Raw genomic sequence first — 24425 nt, forward strand, 5'->3', positions numbered from 1 at the left:
TGCAGGATGTCCTGGTGCTGACTTGATTAGCTCCCAACCACCATCTTTCTTTGTGCTAGTTTAACTCAACTCCCTGGAAACATTTTCCCCTGATCCCCATTGCCTTCCGTCATTAATATTGGATTGCATCAACCATTAATCTTAGCTACCACTCATTGATATTAGGATGGTCGCGTGCACACTAATCCATTTAGCAAAAAGCTGAAAAGGAACACAAAAACAACACAAAAAGTAGTACAACATTAAATGTTTAATTAAAAATAACGCAGCAAGAGCTATAAGAAATTGCTTAGAATGTAAGTCTTCACATTTCCCAATCTTAAGCATTAAACATTTTTAAAAAATCATAGGAACACACAAAACTGTAATAAGTGGATTTATTTTAAAAACTATTTTGGCATGGTCCGTAATGATACTTTATTAAGAGTTATTGAAAATGTAAAGCTCTTTTCATCTCTTGTCTAAATTGAAGAATGATGATAAAAGAATCAACTCAGAGCAGCAGTGAGCATCATGGACTAATCAGGTGTGATTAGCCAAAGATCTGGTTTATATAACCCTTGCACATTTATTCAGGTGGCATATCTACCTTAACTAAAGAAGTCAAAAGAGAAATATCATTTCAGTTATAGGGTATTTATAGCTGGGACTCTTATAGCACAGAAGGAAGCTATTTGGCCTGTCGTACCTGTGTCAATTAGTTTCACTTCCCTGTTCTTTCCCAATAGCCCTGCAAATTTTTACTTTTCAACTATATATCCGATTCTCTTTAGAAAGCTACTATTGAATCTGCTTTCATCACCCTTTCAGGCAGTCATTCCAGATCAACAATATGCTGCAAAAAAAGAAAAATTTCATCTCCCTCTGGTTCTTTTGCCAAATTATACTGATATAACTGAAATCTGGTAGCACCCTTTGGAAACTAAAAGAAGTGAGGCCACACCTTCTAGGTACAATCAGAATTTTCAGTCTCTTCAACTTTCTGCACAAATCCTTTTTCTGCATTAAGAATCACAATGTCACCTATAAAAATGGAAAAAAAAAACTATTTTCATAGCGCACTGAAAAAGACAACTTTATATGTATGAATTCAACCCTTCATTTTTCAAAGGTTTGTCTCGAATTGAAATTAATAATGCAATTCAAGTTATGTGTAGATGTAAAATCAGAAAATGCTGGAAAAAAAAATCAGCAGGTCTGGCAGCATCTGTGGAGAGAGAAATAGTTAACGTTATGGGTTTAGTACGACTCTTCTTTGGAACTGGAGCAAGGTAGAAATATGATGGGTTTTTGCTGTTTAAAAAGGGGGAGGGGCAGGTGGAGCAAAATAGAAGGTCAGGGATAGGTTGGAGGGCAGGAGAGATTAAATGACAAAGATGTAATGGAACACAAGACAAAGGGAGTAGTAATGATAGTAAGAAGACAAAAGCTTTGGTCCAGAGTAGGTGTTAATAGCAGAATAAAGGTCAGCACTGTCTGAAAGCAAAATAGTAGAATATGTTGATAGCAGAGAAAGAGGTCAGTACTATCTGAAAGCAAGAACATGAGAACATGATAAAGACTGGCACTTTGGAGGAACAGCACGTCATCTTTCGATTAGGCACTTTACAACCTTCTGGACTCAATATTGAGTTCAACAACTTCAGACCATGAACTCTGTCCTCCATTTTGATTCCCCCCCCTCCCCACCCACAGTGCCAGTCTGTATCTTCTGTAACTTCCTTCCAACCTAACCCTGACATTCTATTTTACTTCACTCGCCCCTCCCCCTATATCAACAGCATAAAACCCATCACATTTCTACCTCTTTCCACTTCCGAAGAAGAGTCATATTGGACTCAAAACATTATCTCTGTTTCCCTCTGCACAGATGCTGCTAGACCTGCTGAGTTTTCCAGCATTTTCTGTTTTTATTTCAGATTTCCGGCATCAGCAGTATTTTACTTTTATTATGTGCAGATGTGTTTATTTTCTCTTTCATATTTGAAACAGAAAGCCCTGACAGCACAAAGAAGCATATTGGACATAAGCGCAAATGGACTATTCTCCATCTGTATTAATGGATAATGCAACCCAAGGCATAAAGCCATTTCAATATCTGAATACAAAGGAAAGGATAAATGATCCTATTCCTTCAAATATGTGACTGTTTACAAACAGTTTATATTAAATATATACAAATTATCAGGAACATAGGCTTAAATGTTATGTCTCTTACAAAGAATCCATTGTGCACAACTATGTGAGCCAGGATCAGCCCATAACTTATGCCCTTGTCATAATAACAAAAATAACAACAACTTGTATTTATAAAACAACCCAAAACGCTTCACAGGAACGTTATAAAGGAGGATGTGACACTGAGCCACATAAGGGCAGATGACCAAAAGTTTGGTCAAAGCAATAGGTTTTATGGAGTGTCTGAAAGGAGGAGAGGTAAAGAAGCGGAGAGGTTTACAGGGTCAGGAGGACAGGGCGGTGTGCGGTGGTGTTGGGAGGGGTGAAATTCCTGAACTTAGGGCCTAGGCAGCTGAAGGCATAGCCACCAACAGTGGAGCGATTAAAATCAGGGATGTTCACAATGCAAGAATTAGATGAGCACAGATATCATGGTGGGCTGTTTGGGTGGGGGAAATTACAGTGAAAGCAAGGGGGTGGAGGTGAGATGATGGAGGGACTTGAAAACAACAATGAGAATTTTAAAATTGAGCCATTATTTAAACAGCAGTCAATGTAGGCCAAGGGTGAAGGGTGAACGGAACTTGGAACAAGCAGCTGAATTTTGTATGATGTCCAATTGCAGCCCGACCCAGCTGGATGACAGTGGAAAGGCATTGGAGGAGGATGGTGTGGTCAGCTATGACAAAGGCTATAGACAGTTTGAGAAGGACAAGGAGGAAACGTTTACTTTTGTGTCAATTACATAGGATGTCATTTGTGACTCTGATAAGAGCTGTTTCAATACCTGATTGGAGGAATGCAAACATGTAATTTCGAGAAAGATGGGCATGTTATTTGGGAGATGACAACACATCCATGGATTTGGAGAGGAAAGGAGGTAGTAGATGGGGCGGTAGTTCACAAGGACAGTGGATGTGCAGGTTAGTGGTATGAATGAAGTGCATTTAACACTACTGCCTCAGTCATGCCGGCCAGGCTACAGGAATCACTGTCAATAGCAATGCTCGTGGTATAAGGGGTAACATATTGGCATGGATAGAAGATTGGCTGGCTAACAGCTAGCAGAGAGTAGGCATAAATGGGCCTTTTTCAGGTTGGCAAGATGAAACAGGAATCAATGCTGGGACTTCAACTGTTTACAATTTATATAAATAGGATGAAGGGATGGTTGCCAAATTTGCTGATGACACAAAGATAGGTAGAAAAGTAAGTTGTGAAGAGGACATAAGAAGGCTACAAAAAGATATAGATAGGTGACGTGAGTGGGCAAAGATCTGGCAGATGGAGTATAATGTGGGAAAATATGAACTTTTCCATTTTGATAGGAAGAATAAAAGAAGCACATTATCTAAATGCTGAGAGATTGCTGAACTCTGAAGTGCAGATGGATCTTGGTATCCTAGTGCATGAATCACAAAATGCTAGTATGCAAGTACGCAAGTAATTAGGAAAGCTAATAGAATGTTATCATTTATTGCAAGGGGAATTGAATACAAAGTAGGGAAGTTATGCTTCAGTTGGACAGGACACTAGAGAGACCACATTTGGAGTACTGTGTACAGTACTGGTCACCTTATTTAAGGAACAATGTAAATTCATTGGAAGCAGTTCAGAAAAGGTTTACCAGACCAATACCTGGAATGGGTGGGTTGTCTTACGATGAAAGGTTGGACAGACTAGGCTCGTATCTGCTGGCGTTTAGAAGAGTAAGAGGTGACTTGATTGAAACCTATATGATCATGAGGGGTCTTGACAGGGTGGATTTGGAGAAGATGTTTCCTCTTGAGGAAGAATCTAAAATCAGAGGTCACTGTTTAAAAAAAAAGGGTCACCCATTTAAAATAGAGATGAGACAAATTTTTTTCACTCAGAGGGTCGTGAGTCTTTGGAACTCTCTTTCTGAAAAGGTGGTGGAAGCAGAGTTTTTGAATATTTTTAAGGAAGTGGTGGATAGATTATTGGTAAGCAAGGTGGGGGATGATAGGTTTTTGGCAGTAGGTGGGATGCAGATGATCTTATTAAATGGCGGAGCAGGCTCGAGGGGCTGAATGGCCTACTCCTGCTCCTTGTTCGTATGTTTGCATGTCCAAAACTCATTGCAGCATTGAGCATCTACAAGCACACCTTCACTGTGCTCAGTATGTGGATTAGTTCTTTCAACCACTCATATTCACACTGCCTACTGTAGACCATGGGGTCAAAGCCATGCTGGTAAGTAAATAGAACCATTCAGTGTTATACAGTACTTACCTGATCTGAACAGGCTTGTTGCATGCACACAGCTTACAATGCATGGTAATCCATATTCTCGTGCAACTACAGCACCTATGAAGAATAGAACACCGTGATCAGTGGAAACATTTCTTTATGTGTCTGTATTTATCATTGACAGCACTTAGAAATTAAATAACTACAAACATTCCCAGGTGAAATTACAGAATTTATGTTGTGACAGGCTGATATTTGCTATATAATAGATGTGAGTGTGTATGGCATAGGCTGGCAAATGTATTTCTCGGCATCAGTCTCTGACTAAACTATGACCGTGAAAGTTACTTTCACACCATAGTTACATCTAAGGTTGAAATCCAGGTTAGATGAACAAGGGCAAGAGGAGTGATCAGTGACTTAAGTAGCAATTGGAAGTCCAAAAGCATCCGCATGAAGCTGGAAAAAGTCTAGTCCAGTCACTAGTGTGGAGTGTTGCACTCTATGGATGTGGGAATTGGACTTGCAAGAAAGAGGAGGATAATAGTTTTTGAAATGTGAGTATGGAGGAGGATGCTCAGAATCAGTTAGAATGGACAGAAAGAAAAATGAGTGGGTGAGATCAAGAGCAGAAGTTCAGGAATCAAAAGGGTTGCTAAGTACAATTAGAGATAGCCAAGTACAGACACAACAGTCTTGCCCTGACAAAAATTGCAGGAGAAATTGAGGGTAAAAACAAAAGAGGAAGAAGAAAAATAGGATGGGTGGATAAGCCAAAAGATGTGGACTGAAGGAAGCTTGAAGGTGGTTGGAGAAGAAGCAAGATGATGCCAATGACCCCAGTAAGGTTATGATGAAAACAAACAAACAATTTTATCTTATAATGACAATTTTCCTCCTCATAATTATGAATATTTATTATTTGGGATTAATATTTATTAATAAATTAATATAGTTACATTTTCCTCTTCTTTGTCCACATTCTTCTTCTTGGAGACATTATCCATAATGAGGGGATCAGGTTCCATATGCATGCTGGTGATTCTTGGTTTTATCTGCTCTCTCTTCTAGCTTCACGATAGTTGGTTATTTCTCTAACTCCCCGCGTGACACTAAGAACTGGATTTTCCTCTGCAATGTCCTTGCCACTCGAGGTGAAGCAGTGTGTAATTGCTGCCCACTAGCTTGACACCTGGGTCATTACAATGCAGATGAGCTCCCAGCAGTGACTCTACTCTACTGGTGGAGCCTGCCATACTTTCACTGCTCCACTGTCACAATTGATTCCTGACAACTCTTATCCTCGTAAGGAAAATTGTCAATATTAACTTCAAATTAATATTGGTAAAACTGAGACTATATTTTTTTAACTCCCGTAAACTCCTTTTACTCCATTCTAGTAACCTTCCCAGCAGCTCAGCTTGAGTCTGGTGGGGTGGAACTTGAATATGCTAACTGACTTAAAGTTCAGTTTTTTCACCCCCACATTCATAAGACTGCACACTTTCGCCGTCGCAATATTCTTTTTTGCCCATTTCTCCTTTATTGTCACCAAGGCTTTCATCCATCTCTCACTTGAAGAAGACTTTTCCATGCTCTCCTGGTTTCTCTGCTCACTTCCACTTCCTCTGCTCAATGGCTTGTTAGTCATTGAGAGCCTTGTACAGCAAAACCTTGGGCCTTGCTAGAAGTCTTTAACTCCCTGTGTCCCTTTGAATCAATCTCAAGATCCTTACCCCTACATTTAAATGGCTCCAAAGCCTTACTCCATGCTGTGCTCCCCTAGCACCATATTGCAGACCTCTGAGATTCAGAAGAATGTGGATGTCCCTGTTCATGAATCACAAAAGGCTAGTATGCAGGTACAGCAAGCAATTAGGAAAGCTAATAGAGTGTTATCCTTTATATTGTGAGGGGAATTGATTACAAAAGTAGGGAGATTATGCTTCAGTTATACAGAACACTGGTGAGACCACATCTGGAGTATTGTGTACAGCATTGGTCTCTTTGTTTAAGGAAGGATGTAAATGCATTAGAAGCAGTTCAGAGAAGGTTTACTAGACTAATACCAGGAATGGGTGGGTTGTTTTATGAGAATCGGATGGACAGGTTAGGCTTGTATCCACTGGAAGTTAGAAGAGTAAGAGGCGACTTGATTGAAACCTTTAAGATCCTGAGGGGCCTTCACAGAGTGGATGTGGAGAGGATGTTTCCTCATGTGGGAGAATCTAGAACGAGGGGTCACTGTTTAAAAATAAGGGGTCACTCATTTAAGACAGGAGCAGAATTGTTTTCTCTAGGGGGTCATGAGTCTTTGGAATTCTCTCCTCAAAAGGCAGTGGAAGCAGAGTATTTGAATATCTTTAAGGCAGATTCTTGATAAGCAAGGGGGTGAAAGGTTATCGGGGTTAGGCAGGTATGTGGAGTGGAAGTTACAATCAGATCAGCCATGATCTCATTGAATAGCGGAGCAGACTCAAGGGGCAGAGTGGCCTCCGCCTGCTCCAGATTTGTATGTTTGTAAGCATATTCATATGTCCCAGGTTGCACTTTTGCAAATATGACACTGGTCTACTCCTGTTTTGAGCTTCATCTTGTCATTTTATTCCTGCCTTCTGGAATTCCCTCCCAATATCCTTCAACTTGTCTCTTCCTTCTCCATATTTAAAAGCCCACAAAATCTTTGTTTCTTTTTAGCTCTGCCCTTTGAAACCATTCCACCTGTCCCTTAGGCCTGAATTTTCACAATGATGGAGAGGGTCCCTGGCTAAGCCAAAATGCCACTAGAGCCCTGATTCCGAAACTTACACCACTGAACCTGGCACCCATCATTTTTGCCTTTCTGGGTGGGGAGAGGGGCAAATAAATGTGGTTGTGGTAGAAACACAGAAACTAGGAGCAGGAGTAGGCCATTCGGCCCTTCGAGCCTGCTCCGCCATTCATTATGATCATGGCTGATCATCCAACTCAATAGCCTGCTTCCGTTTTCTCCCCATACCCTTTGATCCCTTTCGCCCCAAGAGCTATATCTAACTCCTTCTTGAAAACTTACAATGTTTTGGTCTCAGCTACTTTCTGTAGTAATGAATTCCACAGGCTCACAACTCTCTGGGTGAAGAAATTTCTCATCTCAGTCCTAAATGGTCTACCCCATATCCTCAGACTGTGACCCCTGGTTCTGGACACCCCCACCATCGGGAACATCCTGCATCTACCCTGTCTAATCCTGTTAGAATTTTATAGGTTTCTATGAGATCTCCCCTCATTCTTCTGAACTCCAGCGAATATAATCCTAATCGACTCAATCTCTCCTCATATGTCAGTCCCGCCAGCCCAGGAATCAGTCGGGTAAAACTTCGCTGCACTCCCTCTATAGCAAGTACATCCTTCCTCAGATAAGGAGACAAAAACTGCACACACTATTCCAGGTGTGGTCTCACCAAGGCCTTGTACAATTGCAGCAAGACATCCCTGTTCCTGCACTCGAATCTTCTGGCTATGAAGGCAAACATATTATTTGCCTTCTTTACCGCCTGCTGCACCTGCATGCTTACCTTCAGCGACTGGTGTACAAGGACACCCAGGTCTTGTTGCACATTCCCCTTTCTCAATTTATAGCCATTCAGATAATAATCTGTCTTCCTGTTTTTGCTACCAAAATGGATAACCTCACATTTATCCATATCATACTGCATCTGCCATGCATTTGCCCACTCACTCAGCTTGTCCAAATCACACTGAAGCATCTCTGCATCCTCCTCACAGCTCACCCTCCCACCCAGCTTTGTGACATCTGCAAATTTTGAGATATTACATTTAATTCCCTCATCTAAATCATTAATATATATTGTGAATAACTGGGGTCCCAGCACCGATCCCTGCGGTACCCCACTAGTCACTGCCTGCCATTCGAAAAGAGACCCATTTATTCCTACTCTTTGTTTCCTGTCTGCCAACCAGTTTTCTATCCATCTCAATACACTACCCCCAATCCCACGCGCTTTAATTTTACATGCCAATCTTATGTGGGACTTTGTCGAAAGCCCAAATAAACCACATCCACTGGCTCCCCCTCATCAACTCTACTAGTTACATCCTCGAAAAATTCCAGTAGATTTGTCAAGCATGATTTCCCTTTCATAAATCCATGCTGACTCTGTCCGATTCTGCCACTGTTTTCCATGTGCTCAGCTATTAAATCTTTTATGATGGACTCTAGAATTTTCCCCACTACCGACGTCAGGCTGACTGTAATTTCCTGTTTTCTCTCTGCCTCCCTTTTTAAATAGTGGGGTTACATTAGCTACCCTCCAATCTGTAGGAACTGTTCCAGAGTCTATAGAATCTCAGGAGATGACCACCAATGCATCCACTATTTCGAGGACCACTTCCTTTACTCTGGGATGTAGATTATCAGGCCCCAGGAATTTATCGGCCTTCAATCCCATCAATTTCCCCAACGCCATTTCCCTAGTAATACTGATTTCTTTCAGTTCCTCCCTCTCACTAAACCCTGTGTTCCCCAAAATTTCTGGTATGTTATTAGTGTCCTCCTTTGTGAAGACAGAACCAAAGTATGTATTTTGTTGGGCAGCCATTTCTTTGTTCTCCAATATAAATTCCCCTGTTTCTGACTGTAAGGGACCTACATTTATCTTCACGAAACTTTTTCTCTTCACACACCAATAGAAACTTTTACAGTCAGTTTTTTTGTCCCCTGCAAGCTTACTCTCGTACTCTATTTACCCCTTCTTAATCAATCCCTTGGTCCTCCTTTGCTGAATTCTAAACTGCTCCCAATCCTCAGGTCTGTTGTTTTTTCTGGCCAATTTCTATGCTTCTTCTTTGCATCTAATACTATCTCCAATTTCCCTTGTAAGCCATGGTTTGGCCACCTTTCCTGTTTTACTTTTGCGCCAGACAGGAATAAACAATTGTTGCAGTTCACTCATGCGCTCTTTGAATGTTTGCCATTGCCTATCCACTGTCATCCCTTTGAGTAACATTTCCCAATCCATTATAGCCAACTCACACCTCATACCATCGTAGTTTCCTTTATTAAGATTCAGGACCCAAGTCTCAGAATCAACTACGTTACTCTCCATCTTGATGAAGAATTCAATCATATTATGGTCGCTCATCCCCAAGGGGCCTCGCACAACTAGATTGCTAATTATTCCTTTCTCATTACACAATACCCAGTCGAGGATGGCCTGTTCTCTTGTTAGTTCCTCAACATATTGGTCCAGAAAAACATCCTGTATACACTCCAGGAATTCCTCCTCTATGGTATTGTTACTAATTTAATTTGCCCAATCTATATGTGTATTAAAGTCACCCATAATTACAGATGTTCCTTTATTATATGCGTCTCTAATTTCCTGTTTAATGCCATTCCCAACATCACCACTACAGTTTGGGGGTCTATTTACAACCCCCACTGACGTTTTTTGCCCCTTAGTATTTCTCAGTTCTACCCATACAGATTCCACATCGTTGGAGCTAATATCTTTCCTCACTATTGCGTTAATTTCCTCTTTAACCAGCAATGTAACTCCACCGCCTTTTCCTTTTTGCCTGTCCTTCCTAAATACTGAATACCCCTGGATGTTCAGTTCCCATCCCTGGTCACCCTGCAGCCATGTCTCTGTAATCCCTACTATATCATACCTGTTTACATCTATTTGCGCAGTTAATTCATCCACTTTATTGCGAATGCTCCACGCGTTAAGGCACAAAACCTTAAGGCTTGTCTTTTTAACATTACTTGTCCTGTTCCCACTATTTTTCACTGAGGCCCTGTTTGATTCTTGCCCTTAATTTCTCTGACTAACACTTTTCTTATTCCGCTTTCTGTCTTTTGTTCTTGTCTTTGATTCCCCTTCCTCTGACTCCTTGCATAGGTTCCCATCCCCCTGCCATTTTAGTTTAAACCCTCCCCAACCACTCTAGCAGATGTTCCCCCTAGGACATCAGTCCCAGTCCTGCCCAGGTGTAACCCGTCCAGTTTATACTAGTCCCATCTCCCCCAGAACCGGTCCCAATGCCCCAGAAATCTGAAACCCTCCCCATCTCTTCAGCCACGTATTCATCCGATATACTCTGCTATTTCTACTCTGTGGCATTGGTAGTAATCCTGAGATCACTACCTTTGAGGTCCTGCTTTTCAACTTACTTCCTAACTCCCTATATTCTGCTTTTAGGACCTCATCCCTTTTTTTACCTATGTCCTTTGTACCAATGTGTACCACGACTACTGGCTGTTCACCCTGCCCCTTCAGAATGTCCTCTAGCAGCTCTGAGACCTCCTTGACCCTTAGCACCAGGGAGGCAACATACCATCCTGGAGTCTTGTTTGCGGCCAAAGAAATGCCTATCTATGCCCCTTACAATTGAATCCCCTATAACTATTGCATTCCCACATTTTTTACTCCTCCCCTGTGCAGCAGAGCCAACCACGGTGCAATGAATTTAGCTGTTGCTGCTTTCTCCTGAGAGGCCGTTCCCCGCAACAGTATCCAAAGCGGTATATCTGTTTTGCAGGGGAATAGCCACAGGAGATTCCTGCACTGCCTGCCTAGTCCTCTTGCTTTGCCTGGTGGTAGCCCATTCCCTTCCTGCCTGTGGACTCTTAGCCTGCGGTGCGACCACCTCTCTATACGTGCTATCCATGATACTCTCCGCCTTGCACATGCGTGGTTCATGGAGGCAGCTGCACATGTAAAAGTGCAGCTGCCCTCAAACGGATGCAATTATCGTTACTTGGATGTCTAAAACACGACTTGTGGGCTTTACACTTTTCAAGAAACGATCTAAACTTACTAAAGTTCTTGGAGAAGTAGGATACCCTTTTATAGAAGTAAGGGACACTTCGGGATAGATACAGGAACACCTTTGTGAGAGGTCACGTGCTCTTTGAGAGTGACCAAGTGCCCTTTGAGATTTTTAAAAATATACATGAATGTGCAGAAAAAGTGGACAAACTCATTGGAGCTGACAAGGCATTTAAATCCCTTTGGAACTATCAAGCTGATAGTTAAATAATAAAAAGCCTGCTGTTTTAAACAATTCAGTGCTTGCTATTTCTCTCTCTGGTGACATAAGCCTAAGGGCTATAATTTTAGGATTTGTGCTGCATGCATGATTCCACAACCTGCTATTATCACAGTGGGGTGCTTGTCAATGCACAATTTAATTGACAGTTCCAAGTGGTTATAAAAAAGTTAGACAGTCTTTGATGTGGGGCTATGGGCACAAATGCTTGTTTTTATAAGGGATTAAGTAGTTGATGGAATTTAAATATAGTGAATGGATTTTTCTCAATAAGAATGTTTGTTTTTTAAATAGTGAAGTCATCAATAGACACATAACTGTTTTATTTCATCTTAACATCAGTCCTGAGGTCTGCCCATAGTGGAGACTGAGTGAGTTGGCATGGAGGGTATAAGGGCAAAGGGCGGTGGATGGGGACATGAGTTGGCAATAAGTTCGCATAGGGGCTATAAAGGGCCATGGGGGTGGGTGCAGTCTGATAGGTTGATATGGAAGGTATGAGGGGCCATGGGTGGGTGGGGGCATGACATGGAATGGAATAATATGGATTGGAGTGCGGAATGTGTGAGGGGTGAGAGGGTGTGAGGGGTGAAACTAAAGGGTTGTTTTTTGGTTTTCTTTACAGCTGTGACAAAAAGTGCCAAGCGCCGAGGCCAGCCTTTCAGATAGCCCACCTCCACACCCAGCAGGCTCTGTGGCTACCCCCACACTGTTTCTGGGGTCAGTGAGCCCAATTCCAGTTAACACCTTACCCCCACCCCCCCCACCGGTTTGCGGAGTAGGGATTTTTCCCGACTCTGCCCTTGGGAGCGAAAATTCAGGCCTTCGTGTCCATTTTCACTTTTTCAATTCATGAAGAGCAATTTACTTTTGTCTTAACTACTGAATAAAGCTTTGTTTATGCTTCTTACCGTGTGATATTAATCCTCCAACCTCAGTGACCAGTCCTCCTAACAAGGGGAAGTATGGGCTCCAGCCAATGTCTGTGTTTATAACAATTAAAATGTCCCCCTGAAGGATGCAGTCAGCCTCCAGAATTGTTTTCACAACACGCGCCGTTCCCTTCACAACGCCTTGGCTCACTATCATACCTGTAACAAAAATAATTTTAGACTTTGGTACCTGCAGATCTTCCCTCCTAGGTGCAAAGTTTCTCAGATTAATGTAAGCATTTTAAGCTGATCATTCCGGTTTTAAAAGAACTGAACAGAAAGTTTAAAACTTAAATGTTAAAGGGAAAAGCCAGGAGCCATTTACCGGAGATGAGGGAAAATGGCTCATGCTCTTGGCCACTTTTGCATTTGTAAGAAGACATCCTGATCCTGTCAGCATTTTTTTCTTTTATTCATGGTGTGTGGGCACCAGCGACAAAGCCAGCATTTATTGCCCATCCTGAATTGTTCTTGAGAAGGTTGTGGTCAGCTGCCGCCTTCAACCACTCCAGTCTATATGGTGATGATACACCCAGAGAGCTGTTCGGCAGGGAGTTCCAGAAGTTTGACCCAGTGACAGTAAAGGAATGGTGATACGGTTCCAAGTCAAAATGGTGTGGGACTTGTACAGAAACTTGTAGTCGGTGGAGTTCCCATACACCTGAGCCCTTATCCTTTGAGGCAGTAGGTGTTCAGGTTTCGGAGGTGTTGTCAAAGAAGCTTGGTGTGTTACTGCATTGCATATTGTAGATTGTACAAACTGTAGTCACGGTGCTCGCTGGTGGAGAGATTGAACATTTAAGGCAGTTGATTGTGTGTCAATCAAGCGGGCTGCTTTGTCCTAGATAGCAGTGAGCTTCTTGAGTGTTGCTGGAGCTGCACTCATCTAGGCAAGTGGGGTGTATTCCAGCACACAGCAGACTTTTACCTTGTAGATGGTGGAAAAGGCTTTGGGGAGTCAGGAGATGATTCTCTTGCAGAAAATCCAACCTCTGACTTGCTCTTGTAGCTATACTATTTGTATGGCTGGTTCAGTTATGTTTCTGGTAAATGGTAACCCCCAAGATGCTGATAGTGGGAGATTTGGTAATGGTAATGCCATTGAATGTCAAGTAGAGGTAGTTTGGCTCTCTCTTGTTGGACATAGTTATTGTTTGGTATTTGTGTATCACAAATGTTATTTTCCACATATCAACTCCAGCTTCTATGTTTTCCAGATCATTCTGTATCATTGCTGAAGTAGCAGAAGATGGTTGGGCCTTGGTCACTGCTGTGAGGAACTCGTGCGGCGATGTCCTGAGGCAAGATGATTGAGCTTCAACAACCACAACTATCTTCCTTTGTGCTATGACTCCAGCCAGTGGAGAGCTTCCTCCTTGATTCCCATTAACTTCAATGTTGCTAGGGCTCCTTAATACCATACTTTGTCAAATACTGTGTTGATGTTAAGGGTAATCATTCCCTTCTCATTTCTGGCATTCAACTGTTTTGTTCATATTTGGACCATGGTTATAATGAGATTTGGAACCATGTATCATATCCCAAACTGAACATCAGTGAGCAGGTAATTGGTACAGTCTGCTTGATAGCCCTGTTATTAACACCTTCCATCACTTCACTATGATCAGGAGTCGACTGATGGGGACAAATTGGCTGGATTGGATTTGTCCTGCTTTTTGTGAACTACTTTGTTGGGTGCTTTTCAGTGTTGTATCTGCATTTGGCTAGAGATGCGGCTCATTCTGGAGCACCAGTCTTCAGTACTAAAACGGGGCGTTGCCAGGGTCCGTAGCCTTTCTTGCATTGCATTGCATTCAGCCATTTCTTGATATCACATAGAGTCAACTGAATTGGCTGAAGACCAGCTTCTGTGATGTTGGATATCTTAGGAGAAGACGAGTTAGGTTATACACTCATCACTCGGCACTTCTGGCTGAAGATTGTTGCAAACATTTCTGTCTTGTCTTTTGTGCTTATGGGATGGGCTCTGCCATCATTGAGGATTGTCATGTTCATGGAGCCTCCTCCTATTAGTTGTTTAATTGTCCACTGCCATTCACAACTGGATGTGGCAGGACTTCAGAGCTTTGATCTGATCTGTTTAGGTGTGGGATCTGTGATCTCGGTCTATATCAAGCTTCTTCTGTTGTTCAGCATGTATGTTGAACTGTGCTGTAGCTGCACCAGGTTGGCATCTCATTTTAGATATGTCTGATGCTGCTCCTGATATACTCTCTTTCGTGCTTCTTAAAACTTGGGTTGGTCCCCTGGCTTGATGGTAATGGTAGAGTGAGGGAAATGCCAGGTCATGAGGATGCAGATTGTGATAGGATATGGCAGATGGCCTGCAGCACCTTATAGATGCTCAGTTTTGGACTTCTAAATCTATTTTGAATCTGTTCCATTTTAGCATTGTGGTAGTGCCACACAAAACAATAAAGGGTGCCACAGTATGAAGACAGAACTTTGCCTCCACAAGGACAATGCAGTGATCACTCCTACCAATAATTTCATGAACAGTTGGATTTGCAACAGGTAGATTGGTGAGGATACTGAAGTAAATTTTTCCCTCATGTTAGTTCTCATTACTACACCACAGTCCCAGACCAGCGGTTATGTCCTTTAGGACTTGGCCAGCTCGGACATTAGTGATGCTGTTGAGCTACTCTTGACAATGGACATTGAAGCCTCCCAACCTAGAGTATATTCTGTACTCTTGCCACCCTTAGCACTTCTTCCAAGTGGCATCCAAAATGGAGGTGTACTAATTCATCAGCTGAGTGAGGGCAATAGATAGTAATCAGCAGGAGGATTCCTTGTCCCTGTTTCACCTGATGTCCTTGGGGGTCTGGGGTCATGATTGAGGACTCCCAGGTCCACTCCTTCTCGACTGTAAAACATTGTGCTGTTATGTCTGGTAGATCTGTTCTGTTGGAGGAACAGGACATACCCAGGGATATCCTGTAAGATTCACTGCTACTTCTTTAATCTTGAACTCTAAATCTCTATTTATAAAAGGCAACATTCTTTTGACCTGAACATGTTTTTAGCTATCTGCATTTGGGTTATTAGAGAACTATGTATTTGATTTTATAGGTTATTCTTTGATGCCTTTCCATCAAATGTAAACTCACATTCATTATTTTTCTTATCACCTTACACTTAACTACACAATATTCAATCTATTACCTGCCTACGATTTTGATAGCTTGTTCCTACCTCCCTGAAGTCTTTTTCCAACATTTTCCTCAACATTTTCCAAACCTTCTATTTTGTGTTATCAGCTAATTTTGAGATTGTTTTCCTGAAATCCAAATTTAAATTGCTTGTATACACTGAAAACAGCAATGAAAAGAGCACCTGGTGAACATGATTTTGAAGCTTTCTACAGTCTATAATTGGATTTCCAAACTGCACATATAAACTTCTGTTTCTCATCTGTCAACCAACTTTCTATCCATGCTGCTACTTTAAAAGTTGCAAACTTGTGTCTTATAAGATCAGCTCATAAACTTGTTGAATGGCAGGGTAGGCTCAAAGGGCCAAGTGGCCTACCCTTACTGCTCTACCTTATGTTCCTATGAATGTTATTAATTTTCTTCCGAAAGTTCATTGGCATTCCATCTGTTGCATCCCTTTGTCTGTTAATCATGACTTTCACTGAACAGATCCATGATGGATGTTCTTGATTAACCCATGCATTTCCAATTGCTTACTGATCTGTTTTGTCCTTCAATTTCTTCCTTCTCTAATAGGAAGCTTCTATAGTACTTACACCTTTCACCATTTTCAGTGATATCTGCTTACCTGTCAGTGTGAGACCTGTTACTTGGTCGCCAGTGGTTCCAATCTGATTGCAGTCAATAGGAATAGGCTTGCCATTATTCACCTCCATAAATGTTAAAAGCATTTGCTTTCCCAGCAGTCTTTTTCGACGCTGAGCTCTATATAAAGCATTGAGATGTTAATGGGCAACAACCTGCATTAATATGGGATCTGATTTGCTTTTCCAGAAAGTTGATACTATGTATAAACCCTCCCACTTCATAAAACACAAATGGCATATGGAAATTGCGGTCAAAATACTTTTAAATTTGTGCTGGTTAGGTTACAGTTTGAGTTTCCTTATAATTCATTTAGATAATCGCAAATGTGAAATCTACCATGAGCTAACATAATTGGGCAGCATAATAGAACATAGGGTAGGATTTTACACCTCGCGGGCAGGCGCTCGCCCAACCCGATCGGGCGTAAAATCACACGAGAAGACGATCAGGTGAGCACAATCTTCAGGTCGGCAGGCCCGCACGGGTGTCGGAACCGAGCCCGCCATCAATTAAAAGGCCACTTAGGGCTGTTAAAAACTCAATTGATCCAGATTTTACGTTGCCCGCATAATTTTGTGCTTGTTGCATGGGCAAAATGGGCAGGCGGGCAGGCTACAATTTGCAAAACCTCATCCAAGGGCGGGATAAAAAGGGTCAGCAGCATTGCCAATGTGAATAGTGAAGAGTTTAGGAGATAGTTTGCTGCTGGTTGCTTATCTGAACTTGACAGCTTCATCTCTGTTCTGAGCTTTACTCTTAGCATTTTCAGGCTTCATTTAAGGACTCATTGCTGTCTCCAAGGCCCCCGGAGGATTCAGACCATGTGGACCCTACCAGGTATAAGACAACCTTCTGTAACCCTGGTAATGGGGATTATGCTCTCCACTGGAGGCACCTCCTCTGAGGAGGAAGAGAGGGGCAGAAGGGAAAGGAGGCCAAATGTCCCAGTGCAGCTTCCAATGGAGGGACCTATGGGATGAAAAGTGCAGGCACAAGGGGCACAGGGCCAGCAGGTAGTCCAAGGTGGAAGGGGCTGAAGAATAAGCCACTATCGTGCTGCCAGGGTATACTGGCAGTGATGCATCGACCGCAATATGTCCGAGGTGCAATGCCGAAGGAGGCTCCATCTCTCCAGGGAGATTGTGACCTCCATTTGCGAGGTCATAGGGCTAGAGATCACCTTCAACTGTGTGGGTGGAAACTCCATGCCAGTGGCTCTGAAGGTCACAGTGGCCTTCAACTTCAGTGCCTCTGGATCTTTCCCCCACTTTCCAGGGGTCAGTGGGGGATCTGTGTGGAGAGTCCCAATCAGCTGTCCACAATGCATCAAGCTGGTGACAGAAGCTCTGTTCAGGTGGGTAATGACATTTATTCATTTCCGTACAGATGAGGCCAGCCAGGCTGATCGAGCCAGAGGGTTTGCAGCGATGGCTGGGTTTCCCCGCGTCCAGGGTGCAATCGACTGCACATACGTGGCCATCAAGGCGCCAGCGGGTCAGCCAGGTGCTTTCATCAACAGGAAGGGCTTCCACTCGATGAACGTCCAGATAGTTTGTGACCACAAGATGCAGATTCTGCAAGTCTGTGCAAGGTACCCTGGCAGTTCCCATGACACTTATATCCTCAGACACTCCCATGCGCTGAGGCTATTCAGTGCTCCAGCCCGACTGGATGGATGGCTTCTGGGTGACATGGACTATCCATTGAAAAGGTGGTTATTACGCCTGTTCGCCACACAAGAACAGAGGCAGAGCAGCGTTATAATAGGAGTCATGCCTCCACAAGGGCGGTGACAGAGAGGACCATAGGCCTTCTGAAGATGTGCTTCTGATGCCTGGACCATCCAGGGGGTGCACTACAATACCCTCCAAGAGCAGGTGTCACTGATAGTGATTCCATGCTGTGCTCTCCACAATCTGGCACTGGCAAGGGGGGACCCACTGGAGGAAAAGGATCTTGAGGCAGCTCCACAGGCCACAGACGATGAATGCAATAATGAGTCAGAAGAGGAGAACGGTTAAGGGAATGCTGAGGGCATGGAGGCAGACCTCGGTAATCTCCAGGGAGGCAGGGACACCAGAGACGCCTTCAACTAGGCTGCCAAACATCTGCTTCCACCTCATGCCAGGACTGCTGCCTCCATCCAGGTGGTGTGAAATGACTCTTTCATTTGAAGCCAAAGTCCACCAAGTGCCTGTGCAATGAAGTTCAGAGCCACTTACGTTAAGCATTAATTACTGGCGTACCCCGAACCAAAAAAAAGGTGAAGCATACTCAGGTCATTACATTCAAAAGAAAAATTTATGTAACTTTCACACACAAAACAAATTAACATTATCATCTCTGGTGTTCATTTCCACACCAGTAAACATCTAAACAAAACATTACAGAACTGAAGATCACACTTGACCAGTCCCTCTTGTGCTCACGGTGCCCTAAACTTACGTTTACAAGTGCTGTGTCTTGGTGCCCACCACTACCACCCCACCTACTCACTGGCACAGGCATTGGAGGCAGCCTGCTGACTCTGCTGTCTTGTTGGCCTTGATGATCTTGGCAGTTGTCCTCTAGCCAGTCGGGCCTGTGCTGGCCCTGCCTGGGAGGGAGCGGCCAGTGCCTCGGCTGGCATCTCCCCAATCATCGCAGCCTCATCAGATGCCATGGTCACTGGCAGTGGGGCAGAGGAGCTGCTGCTATCATGAGCGCCCTGAGAGGAGCCCGCAGAGACGACAAGCAGCTTGTGCACCAACATGAGGTTGTTCTAGACTTCTTTGCTTGCCATTGATGGATGGTCACCTATCTGGGATACTGGGTGCCTCATCGATCTCCCACACTGGCACTGACCACCTGAGGGCATGAGGGCTTGCAGATCAGCGAGCAACCCCAGGAACCCCTGATTCTGTCCCTGGAGATGCCTATCCATTGGAGTTGCTACTTTCTCAATGGAGGAGACAGTGCGCTTGACCATGAGGGTCAATGGAGTGCTTATGCTCCGCATGGACTCCTCCACAACAAAGACTGTGGCATACCCTCATGGATCTCCGCCAGATCCTCTCGCACATCCTGCTGGACATCCAGCATCTGCCACCTAATGGACGACTCCAGAGGGTCATCATCCACCTTCGACTCAGCATCGTCCTGGTCTCCAGCAGTCCTCTGACTGCTGGCGCCTTGGGCACTCTCTGCCTCCGCCTGCACCTCAAGCGAGTGTGAAGTGCCCTCACTGCTGTGCACTGACATTTTAGCTGAAGATCTAGCACCCACCAAGGTGCTGGTATCTGCGCTGGTGCTTGTTTCAGAGAGTGGGTGTGATGCAGGTGCATCTGAAGCCCGCCGGTCCTCTGGCTTCAGTGGTGGCTCTTCGGGGTCCTGTGAATGAGTGCCTGCTGGAGAATCTAAAGGAGAACAATAACATGTCATTAGTTTAAGTCATCACACTGTCACTGTGTATGCCAGGCACCCTGGTGAGACAATGGAGATCTGCATCATGGTGCCATCATCTAACAATGATCAATGGGGACTCCAGTTTTGAGGCTCCCATCAATGATGAGACACAAGAATGTTTGCACCATCCAAAACTCTTACCTCTGTGCACTGTACTCTTACCTTCATCTGACACCCCAGCCTCTCCATGACTGGCCTGAACGAGGTGCGTGGCAGCTCTCCAGCTCCAAGGCATCCTGTTCAAAGCTGGTCAATCTGGTGGTTAACAGTGAGGTTGAGTGTCTTGGGCTACAGGAAGATGTGGACAGGATGGTCAAATGGGCAGATAAATGGCAGATGGAATTTAACCCTGAAAAGTGAGAGGTGATACACTTTGGAAGGAGTAATTTGACAAGGAAGTATTCAATGAACGGCATGACACTAGGAAGTTCTGAGGAACAAATGGACCTTGGCATGTGTGTCTACAGATCTCTGAAGATGGAGGGCCATATTAGTGGGGTGGTGAAAAAGCCATATGGGACACTTGCCTTTATCAATCGAGGTATAGATTACAAAAGTAGGGAGGTCATGTTGGAATTGTATAGAACCTTGGTGAGGTCACAGCTGGAGTACTGTGTGCAGTTCTGGTCGCCACATTATAGGAAGGATGTGCACTGGAGGGGGTGCAGAGGAGATTCACCAGGATGTTGCCTGGGATGAAACATTTAAGTTATGAAGAGAGGTCGGATAGACTTGGGTTGTTTTCGTTGGAGCAGAGAAGACTGAGGGGTGACCTGATCGAGATGTACAAGATTATAAGGGGCATGGACAGGGTGGATAGGGAGCAGCTGTTCCCCTTAGTTGAAGGGTCAGTCACAAGGGGACATAAGTTCAAGGTGAGGGGCAGGAGGTTTAGGGGGGATGTGAGGAAAAACATTTTTACCCAGAGGGTGGTGACAGTCTGGAATGCACTGCCTGGGAGGGTGGTGGAGGCGGGTTGCCTCACATCCTTTAAAAAGTACCTGGATGAGCACTTGGCACATCATAACATTCAAGGCTTTGTGCCAGATGCTGGTAAATGGGATTAGGTAGGTAGGTAGGTCAGGTGTTTCTCACGTGTCGGTGCAGATTTGATGGGCCGAAGGGCCTCTTCTGCACTCTGTGATTAGGAAGTTTGCAGGGCCTCCGCCTGTCCTTGACCTCTCAATGTGGTTATGGCTCATCTTCTCCTGAAAGGACAGAGGAGCATTGATTAGTCCATTCTCTACCTGCAGCGCCATTGCAGCCTGGCCAACCCCACCTGAGGAACACCTTGCAGGATAGATCCGAGTCATAGCCCTCGAGCTGCAAGGCACACGGTCCAAGCAGCCATGGCTCACCCCTTTGGCCAGCTCCAGCGTCATTGTCAGTTGGCACTCAAACACTCCAGAGCTCCACAGGGGGACAGCCAGCCCTTAACACTTCTCCACACTGATCCATGTCAACACAATACTCGCCCTTACCAAGCGCAGCAGGTCATTGAAGCTTTTGCGACACTGCACTCGTGTGCGCCGCACAATGTCGTGGCTGTTGACCTCAGCTGCCACCTCCTCTCAAGTTCTTTTTGTCTGATGCAGCAGCCTCCTCCTTCCATCTCTGGGAACGAGGGCACCCCTCCTGGCAGCCACCTCCTTCAAGAGCATCGCGAGTGCCCACCCGATCTGCCCTCCCGCCTGGTGTCTCCAGCCACTGTTGAGGCCATAGCTTCACTCTCCAGAACGCAGAATGTATGATTCTTCTCCAGCAGCTTTCAAGGAGCTGCCTCTGCCATTTTTAAACCGCCCACCGGGCCGCCATTGGACCCAACAGCTGACAGGCCCTCAGCCCTTCCCGTCCACTGGGAAGACGCGTTTCACACTAGGCAGGCCTTAATTGGCCAGCCAGCGTGAAATCGCGGTCGTGGGCCGATCGCAGTCAGGGGCCTGTTTCCTGACTGGTCCCGGGCCCGCCGATTGCGTGCGCCCACCAAGGGTAAATTTCAAACCATAAGTATTTTATTTTTTCACGTTAAAAAGTATCCCTTGATATATCTAAGCATGGTAGCCTGGTGTAGTTTTATTAATCAAGCCAAAATTGGGTAAATCACCAAAGATAAGCATTTTAAACCAGGATATCCAGTCCTTCATCTGTGAGTAACCTGATTTAAGTTCACTGAAAATAACTTCAAATAACATACTGAGCTATTTAATCTTTTCAATGGTGTATGTAAGAATATCAGCTTGTTTTTGACTTTGTGTTTCTTTTTAATGGAGACAGAACTGTAATACGGAAATACTTTGTTTTCATCATGCTCTCAAGGGCCCTTGTCAAAACTGTTAAGAGATAGGTGACATGAGAGGACTGTTTATATCAGGGCAACTAATATAAATGCAGATGCTGGAAATCTGAGATGAACAGAGAAATTGCTGGAAATGTTCAGCTGATCAGGCAGCATCTACAAAGAGAACAGGCTTAATGAGCAGAATTTAACCAGCAGGAGGCCCCATCTGGCTTCCAGTGAGAGAAGGCAGCTGGAATTAAGTACCCATCTGGCACTTTGCTGACCAGTGGAGGGCCTGCCACAGGACTTAGGACACTTGGGGTGCAAATCCTGCCACCACCCCCACCCCCTCATTCCAGGAGCTGCTGACCAATCAGAGGCTGGCAGCTCTCCATTGTTGTCAGCACCAGTGGGAGCAGTGGCAGCTGTCATTTATGTACGCAGGAGAGGCCAAGCATCACTGAGAGACCCTAGGCCAAAGGGGAATGAGGACGGGATGGGGGCTGAGGGGAAGGGGTTGCTGGCAGCGGGGGAAGAGGGCCAGAAGAAAGGGCAAAGGGGTGGCTATCTGTGCCCCCCCCCCAACTTCTTTTTTGCTTTTCAGTCTCCCTACGTGGTGACTCCCCTGCCAGCCACTGTCAGTAGTGGGGAAACAAGACCCTTGACCACTAGCTGGAAACTTGGACTTGAATTTTTAAGAACAGACTTCTTAAAACAACAGGCTAAAAAGGATGACTGGAAATCACAACCAAAATCACAGCCAAAAAAATGGCTGCTCTAATTTGCGTCACTATGAATTCCAAATTGCATCAGGGACAGTAAACCCCTGAAGAATGTGAAAGACCCTCTCCCTTATGCCAAGGCTCAACAGCTTCAACTGCTTGTCCTTATTTCATCAACATCTCAGCATCGACTCTCTGCAGTATTTGTGTGAGTGTGGGCCCTCTAACTGTGTATATGTGTGTGAAAGTTGGTGCGTATTTTATTATTTTATCCAGATTGGTGTAAATACAATAAAACTAACCTCTTCCGTTGTAACCTCAAGAAAACCTGTCCGATTGATTCTTTTATGATCATATCTTTTATGCATAAACAGTTAAACACTTACAGAAAAAAACCCTGATACGGTCAAACAAAGAGTGGGAAAAGAGTGGAGCCATTTGACCCCTCCTCACTTGGTCATAACAATGTCAGAGCTGACAACCTGGCAACCACGTTATTTAATACGTGAACATATGATAAAAGCAAAATACTGCGGATGCTGGAAATTTGAAACAAAAACAGAAAATGCGGGAAAAACTCAGCAGATCTAACAGCATCTGTGGAGATAAAAACAAGTTAACATTTCAAGTCCAATTCGAACCAGTCGCTGAAGGTAAGCATGCAGGTGCAGCAGGTGGTAAAGAAGGTAAATGGTATAAAAACAAAAAACTGCGGATGCTGGAAGTCCAAAACAAAAACAGAAATACCTGGAAAAACTCAGCAGGTCTAGCAACATTGGCGGAGAAGAACAAAGTTGACGTTTCGAGTCCTCATGACCCTTCAACAGAACTAAGTAAAAATAGGAGGGGTGAAACATAAGCTGGTTTAAGGTGGGGGGGTGGTGGGGTGTGGTTGTAGGGACAAGCAAGCAGTGATAGGAGCAGATAACCAAAAGATGTCATAGACAAAAGAACAAAGAGGTGTTGAAGGTGGTGATATTATCTAAAATAATGTGCTAATTAAGAATGGATAACAGGACACGCAAGGTACAGATAGCTCTAGTGAGGGTGGGGTGAAATAAGACTAAAAGGGCATAAAAGGTATAGATTTAAAATTAATGGAAATGGGTGGGAAAAGAAAAATCTATATAAATTATTGGAAAAAACAAAAGGGAGGGGGAAGAAACGGAAAGGGGGTGGGGATGGAGGAGGGAGTTCAAGATCTAAAGTTGTTGAACTCAATATTCAGTCCGGAAGGCTGTAAAGTGCCTAGTCGGAAGATGAGGTGCTGTTCCTCCAGTTTGCGTTGAGCTTCACTGGAACAATGCAGCAAGCCAAGGACAGACATGTGGGCAAGAGAGCAGGGTGGAGTATTAAAATGGCAAGCGACAGGGAGGTCTGGGTCATTCTTGCGGACAGACCGAAGGTGTTCTGCAAAGCGGTCGCCCAGTCTGCGTTTGGTCTCTCCAATGTAGAGGAAACCGCATTGGGAGTAACGAATGCAGTAGACTAAGTTGGGGGAAATGCAAGTGAAATGCTGCTTCACTTGAAAGGAGTGTTTGGGCCCTTGGACTGTGAGGAGAGAGGAAGTGAAGGGGCAGGTGTTGCATATTTTACGTATGCATGGGGAGGTGCCGTAGGTGGGGGTTAAGGAGTAGGGGGGGTGATGGAGGAGTGGACCAGGGTGTCATGGAGGGAACGATCCCTACAGAATGCCACCAGGGGGGGTGAAGGGAAGATGTGTTTGGTGGTGGCATCAAGCTGGAGTTGGCGGAAATGGCGGAGGATGATCCTTTGAATG

The 24425-nt window shown here is 44.3% G+C and overlaps 1 protein-coding gene across 1 annotated transcript in view; it reads right to left on the bottom strand.

The window, feature by feature from the left end:
* Positions 1 to 232: 232 nt before the first annotated feature.
* Positions 233 to 24425, bottom strand: part of LOC144681395 (rifampicin phosphotransferase-like) — a 136336-nt gene continuing 112143 nt past the window's right edge. Inside the window, exons 33-36 of the mRNA XM_078542987.1 lie at positions 16182 to 16318; positions 12354 to 12533; positions 4432 to 4506; positions 233 to 1023 (exon numbers count right to left, since the gene is read on the bottom strand). Of these exons, the coding sequence (XP_078399113.1) occupies positions 947 to 1023; positions 4432 to 4506; positions 12354 to 12533; positions 16182 to 16318 (469 nt within the window). The 3' untranslated portion in view covers positions 233 to 946. The remainder of the gene's footprint in view (positions 1024 to 4431; positions 4507 to 12353; positions 12534 to 16181; positions 16319 to 24425) is intronic.

This window comes from Cetorhinus maximus, chromosome 6, assembly GCF_964194155.1.
Source record: "Cetorhinus maximus chromosome 6, sCetMax3.hap1.1, whole genome shotgun sequence".
Taxonomy (NCBI): Eukaryota; Metazoa; Chordata; class Chondrichthyes; order Lamniformes; family Cetorhinidae; genus Cetorhinus; species Cetorhinus maximus.